We start from the raw sequence: 6,885 nt of genomic DNA, 5'->3' as shown, positions 1-6,885 counted from the left end.
CCCCGAAACAAGCACGCCCTAATTTAAAAAATAATTTAATGAGAGCGAGGATTTTTCTTTTCAACGGCCTATACGGGGAGGAAGCAAATTATTAACGATGTGACTGTCTCTGGACCTGGTCAGTCTATCACTGATAGGGCGATAAGGATGATAGTAACGGACCCCATATGGAGGATAGCCTCAGCCTGCGATGAGAATCAATACGGAATGAAGCGCTGATTTGATCAAAATTAAAAACAACATTCAGGGCAGGCGCTATCAATCTATTCCAACAGATGTACTTATTCTATCGGAGGGAGTGACCCCCACTTCTTCATTTTCATTGATTGCACTCCTATTCTTGTTTGATTGGAAAGCATTTTGTGCAACCAAGATTTTTCTTTTCGCTTCTTTCAAATATATTAAGTGTCCGATACGGGATTGCGACTGTTATGATAGATCAATCATTGATCACGTACGAGAGAGAAATGAAAAATATTAAAATTTAAAAATAGTGACATTCTATATTCTCAAGAAGATAACAATGGTTAAGAATATATTTAAATTTTCGAGTTTTTTCTGTGTTAAAATGCTAATATTTGCTTTTAATGAGCTCTCTCTCAATGTTCACAATCTCAAATCTTGAAGTAGCTAGCTTTCAAAGCTAGGATTCCAAAGTGAGGAGCACGTTCATCTTGCATAGCTATCTATCTATAGCAAACAATCCTACGATGGAGTTGGTATAAATTAAGATATAGCTGTTCCCTTGATGTTTCATCAGTCATTTCAGTTTTGCCCTATGCTATATGATGTACGAAGGAAATGGTAGCTTCAAGATAGAGAATACGTTATAGATTCTAAGTTCAAACTTCGGGGTTGGAATATCATTTTTCAAAGATAGTTGAACTAATTATTTATATTAATTAAGCACTTCTTTGATTAATAAAAGAATTCAATCAAGAATATAATAACAAGTTAATTAACATACGTTTCATCAAAAGCCTCCATGGCATGCATGCATGTCTATCCAACTTATAATTAATTCCAATATTCAGTCTATGATGTAGAAGTCAAAAAGAATATGGAAGAACATTGATTGTTTAATTTGCTACCCATAGCTTATTGGCGAATTCCAAACTACCTTTGAATTTTATCAAGTTCCCGGCCGCCCCCCTTTCCATCTCTAAATCTAACTATGTTTCCCACTAGTGGAAGGATATTTATATTACTTGAAGATGACACTAATTAAAACCAAGTCTTCACTCTTCTCTAGCTAGTTTATGTTAACATCAAGAAAAACCTAGCTAGGAAGCTTACTATTATGGTCTTTCTCCTCCTTTCTTCTGATGCATTGAGAAAACAATAAAAATAGAAGCAAACAAATCATATAACAGGAGGATTATGGTGCTCATATGAAATATGAATCATACTTCCACACCTTATTCATATATCTGAATTACAGTGTACAAATGTAATTCTTTTACAGAGTGGAACCAGTTGAAATCATGCATGAAATAAGAATAAAAGACATTACTAAGAGCATAGAGATGATCAAGGAGCGGGAGCAATGGACTCGGAATGGGGCATTCTTTCTCCTTGCTTGGTGCACATGCCTTCTTGAAACATGTACGAACTTAAGAAGTTATATTTCTCTACTGACTTCTGTTACTAGGATCGAAGTCCTTCGGGTAATGTTGAGGATAATAATCAAGACCCGAAGAGCTTTCATAGCTTGTTGAAAATCGTGTAGGGTCCGGGTGATGGTACTGTGATGAGGGGTGTGTGGATGATGCTGACATTGAAGAGAATTGAGGAGATAAAGGCTCTTGGTTGAAGTTGAAGAGATTCGAAGTGTAATACGAGATATCGGCATCATTACTACTTGAAAGCAGCTGAGCATATTGATACAAGTGAGGGTAAGAATCCTGAGTCGACCACGATGAAGGTTCGATTACCGGCATAGGATTTTGTACGGAACGGACCGTGCTCGAATCTCCGGGGCCGGTTAAATGGCTCACCTCCTGATTCCCCCGTACACGTTCAGGGAAATTTAGCTTTGCCTTGGTGCCTTTAAACTTGAGAGCAGCTCTATCATATGCAAGGGCTGCATCTTCAGCTGTGTCAAAGGTGCCAAGCCACACTCGAGCAGCTTTCTTGGGGTCACGAATTTCAGCTGCCCATTTGCCCCATGGCCTTTGCCTTACTCCTCTGTAATGCTTTTTCCTAGTGCTCTCTTCACAAACAAAAAGATTCATAAGTGTTCTGCATGGTATTTTTGCATGCAATCACGAAATGTTGGACTAAATGTTAACCAAACCCAATAAACAAAACAAACACTTGTTTCAAATAAATTACTAACAAGCAATTTGCACTACTTCTGATCAATGGTTCCACACCATACCTTTTGCAAATGCATTAAAAAAGGGAAAGCTACATGCAATCATGATGGTTCCGATGTAATTTATATCACTACTTTCCTTCTTCCAATCATCAACTAACAACTAACTTACAAATTAGGATATACAGGTAAGTGTTTTAGCTCCACATACACGCATATGAAGACTGTATATGAAGACTCTTCAACTATGTATATATTTATTTATTTATATATACATTATATTTTATGTTTATTTTTAAATTTTTTTTAACTGCTAGAAGTCTTTCTACAGAAGCTACTCTCAACATGATGTTGGGTACAAATTACTATCATACCTCTCCTTACCCCATTGCATATGGAAATAGGATTTTGTTGTTGTTTTAGCTCCACAAGAAACTTACAGAATAGGTACTTGAAACCCAGATTTCCTATGAGCAGTTGCTTTCAAAGTTCGGCACAATTTTAGGCAAAGAATGTCAGATTGGGAATGGAAAGGTACGTTCCAAGGTCAAAGAAGAAACTATAAAAGAAATGAAAGCATCCCACGTGATGGAAATTCCTAAAGCTTATCCAGTAGCAAATAGATAAGAAGAAGTTTATGTCTAGCTTGCTTGACCAGAAAACTGGAATTATCTATGATCCTATAATCATTTTTTATGTGAAAAAATTGGAAAAAGGTAGCATGGAAGAATATATATATATATATATATAGTGTAAACGCAGTACAGCACACTGATTTTCATTTGATTGGGGGAAAGAGTTGTTTACGGAAAGTAGGCTTTGGCCTTAGCCTCTGGATACATTGAACTTGACTAACCCTAGTGTGCAGACTTGTTTAGTTTCCATTTTCGTCCCTTGACGAATCTCTAGCTAGATATCTCTCTCTCAGAATCTATTTATATAAATATAGAGGAGAATTTTGAAGGGCAAGGAGAAAATGAAGGAGAACTTAGAGATAGATCGCGGGTGAAGCGAACAAAACAAGCCGGGAAATGTTTGAGAAATCCATCTTGAACACGTAATTTGCCCAACAGTTTGGCTGTTTGGTTCTGGATGCAATCTGAATAACCCTAGTTGTCACCTAACATAAATAGAGAGTCAGCTATAGATACATAATATACATACCTTGATCTTGAACTGCAGGGACTTGTTTCGCCGCAGATCGGGGTGCTGATGAGGGAGATGATGATGATTGTGGGAAGATGAGCTGCTGCTGCTCATCGGTTCTTATGACTCGAGTGAGAGCAGTAACCATGGCCGTCATATCATCTGAATCAGGCCATGAAGCTGCAGCCGATTTGCTCTTCTCCTCCGATGTTTCGGATGGAAGCGGACGTTTTCCATGCCTTCGATCCACCTTTTTTTCCCAGGGAAAAAAAAACTAATAACACTATGTAAATAGAAGACAGATATATGAAAAATGCTTATGACTATGAGTGGAAAGATATTTGGGATTAAGACAGGAGCGGATCAAAGAGAGTGAGATTGAAGTGAGGGTGCAAAATGTTTGGTGCTAAACTATATAATGGGGGAGGATGTCTTGGAAGAGGACATTTTCGGGTTTTATTGGATCGGAGTCTTTCACACTTCTTTTCCTCTTAATTTATAAGGATAAATTTTGATAAGTTGATAGATACTATTTTAGTATTTGAACTTAATTTTAATTATATTATTTGCATTAAAATTTATTTTTTAAAATTTTCACTTAAATATCATTTAAATTTTTTATTAAGTCACAAAAATTTTAAAAATTTTGGTTTAGACTTGATTTTAAAAAAAAATTAATTTGGCTTTCTCAAACTACTTTCCCGAGATCCATTACCGATCAAGATGTGTAGTGTAAGTAAAAAAGAACACAAATTTGAGTACCTGATTGGATAAGAAATATACCAAATTGAAATATCGAAACTAAGTTGGTACTTCTATATATATTTACTCATTTTAAAAGGTCAAAAAAGAAGAAGATAATATACTATTAATGTTTGAACTTCTCTTAATAGTTCAAACTGTTACCCAACTGAGTACCAATATGTGTGTCATTAATTTAAATTTGGACTATATATATATAAAAGGTGTAAATTTTAATAAAAAATATAAATAATAATTTTAAAAATAAATGAATAAATAAATATGATGTTGAGACAATATCAGTCACTGAAATTACAAATCCACTTGAAAACAAAAAAGGCAAATAAATAAGCAAATAGTGATATAAAGGGAAGAAGGCAATCCAACGGTGCACATGTTTCCCACATGCACGCGGTCCATTGGCTACATAAATAAAATATTACTAACATGTGGTTGAGATTCTAGTTGCTTTTAAATTTTTGGGTTAAATATCCATTCATATATGAATTATACAAAATTCTCAATTTTCATCCACTTTCGTCACAGTAAGTGACACGGAACCTACGACCACTAATAAAATTACACATGTACTTAAAAAATATGTTTTTTTTTATTTTTTAGGTAAATTACACCATTTATCATTGAAATAGTTTAATTTTTTTAAAAAATTAATTATAAATCTCAAATTTATTTAATTAATATATTTTTTATGATGTGGCATATATTAGAATTATTTTTATTAATATTTTTATAATGTCATAAAAATAAGAGTAATTCAAAAGGGTCATAAAATTACATGTGGCACTTTAAAAACATGTTTTTTAGGTAATTTTTTTATGACATCATAAAAATATTAATAAAATAAATTTGAGTTATTAAAATAAGAGTAATTCTATAGTTTAATAATTAAATTTAAAAAATTTAAACTTTAGCGACTAAAATAAAAGTGAGAAGATAGTTGAGTCGTGAAAAGTGTAATTTACCTAAAAAAATAAAAAAGTTTAAAGTGCCACATCTTTTTCCATGACGGAAGTGAGTGAATCTGTTAACAACATAAAACATCATGTATGAAATTGAGATTTTTTAAACATTACGAATGAAATTGAGAATTTGATATAGTTCATATATGAATGTCGTATTTAACCCTAAATTTGTATTCTATGTTCAAACTATTTATATTCTCTTTTTACTCTTACATTATATAATATAAATATTTAAATATATTCGAGTAAGCATATTTGATCGATTTACCAGATTACTTATTTTTTTCTCTCATATATATTTAGATCATGAATTTTAGTCACTATAAATATTTTCTTTATTTTATCCAGAGTCTCCTTTCCTCTTCTTTCTAAATATAATTAAAATTAAATATAGAATTTGTCAAAAATATTTAAATATATTCAATTTTATATCTTACTTTATGATATATCAATATTGACATTCGATCTAAATCTATTTATTTTAATTTACTTTTGTGTAAATCGATATATTATCCTTTTTCAGCCTTTTCAATTTTACGCAGCATCTTTTTTTTTTACAGAACATCATTAATGAAAACAAACAAACAAATGATTTTAGGATAAACTGCACATTTAGTCATCCAATTATCACTTTACTTCAATTTGAGTCGTATAACTATCATTTTATTTCAAAATCATACTTAACATTATGTTCTGATCATCGACCGTTAAAAAACTAATGGTGATGTTGATGTATCACCATAAGATAACATCATCATTGAAAAAAATAAAGAAGTACTGTAACATCCTCAATACCGGGTTAGTGACTAGATTGAAAATTTTTAGAAATTGGTGATTAAAGTAGGATAAATGAATAGTTCAATGACTTATTTGAAATATATGTTGAAGGCTGTTTAGTAATTATTGAATGAATTAAAGGGTAAAATGGTCATTTGACAAGTATGACTTTTCTTTTTTCCTTTATAAGATAAGGGAACCACGTGGAAGAGGAGAGATTTCTCTAGAGTTCTCTTCTTCTCCTTTCTTCTTCTTCTTTGCGTGAAGCCATAAGCAAATGTAAGATCTCTTGTTGGTTGATATTTAGTTGATCATTAGATGATAATTAAGCTAAAGGAAAGCTTAATTTATCTTAAAACCATAAGATAAAGGAGTCAACAGAGATTAAAGATTAGAAGTTTTTAAAGAAAATCTTGAATGAAAGTTGATAAGTTAAATTGGAAGTTAAATTTGACTTGTCAAGGGTCTAATTAAGAAGTTAGAAGCAATAGAATTGGAATTAAAACATGTTGCAAAGTTGGTATAATTCTTGAGTTACATATGAGGGATAGAATTTTGAGGTTAAAGATAGTTTATATGGATATAAATTGGTTTAAGCATGTGTATATGAGTTAAGAACATGAAAGGGGATGAAAGATGAAGCATTTGAGTTGATTTGAGTGGATTTTCGTACACGAAATGGAATTCTGGGCTAGTGTGCATCGATACACATTCAACCTGTACCGATGCATCAAGGGTAAATTTCCAGAAATTGTTCAGTGTGTATCGATGCACAGGAAGTGCATCGATGCAGCCCTTAAAAATGGAAACATCGAATGCAATTAGTGCATTAATGCATAAGGAGTGCATCTATACACCCCCTTAAGATTAAAACATCGAAGGTGATTTGTGTATCGATGCATAGGTAGTGCATCGATACAC

General features: G+C 32.5%; 1 protein-coding gene across 2 annotated transcripts; it reads right to left on the bottom strand.

Moving 5' to 3' along the window:
* Positions 1-1,397: 1,397 nt before the first annotated feature.
* On the bottom strand, positions 1,398-3,822 carry LOC120178160 (ethylene-responsive transcription factor ERF113-like). Of its 2 annotated transcripts, none has more exons than XM_039184099.1 (3): positions 3,781-3,822; positions 3,482-3,725; positions 1,398-2,212 (listed from the first exon to the last, which is right to left on the bottom strand). In XM_039184099.1, the coding sequence occupies exons 2-3, from the start codon at positions 3,618-3,620 to the stop codon at positions 1,632-1,634; spliced, it is 720 nt and encodes a 239-aa protein (XP_039040030.1). In that variant the 5' UTR covers positions 3,621-3,725; positions 3,781-3,822; the 3' UTR covers positions 1,398-1,631. The 2 variants fall into 2 exon arrangements, 1 of the variants encoding a protein (XP_039040030.1); XR_005521498.1 differs by lacking the exons at positions 3,482-3,725; positions 3,781-3,822 and adding exons at positions 2,306-2,315; positions 2,758-2,860 and having other exon boundaries at positions 2,128-2,212.
* Between the last annotated feature and the right edge of the window lie 3,063 nt (positions 3,823-6,885).

Source organism: Hibiscus syriacus, unplaced genomic scaffold, assembly GCF_006381635.1.
Source record: "Hibiscus syriacus cultivar Baekdansim isolate YM2019G1 unplaced genomic scaffold, ASM638163v2 tig00112344_pilon, whole genome shotgun sequence".
Classification (NCBI taxonomy): domain Eukaryota; kingdom Viridiplantae; phylum Streptophyta; class Magnoliopsida; order Malvales; family Malvaceae; genus Hibiscus; species Hibiscus syriacus.
This window is presented reverse-complemented; position numbering and strand designations above follow the sequence as displayed.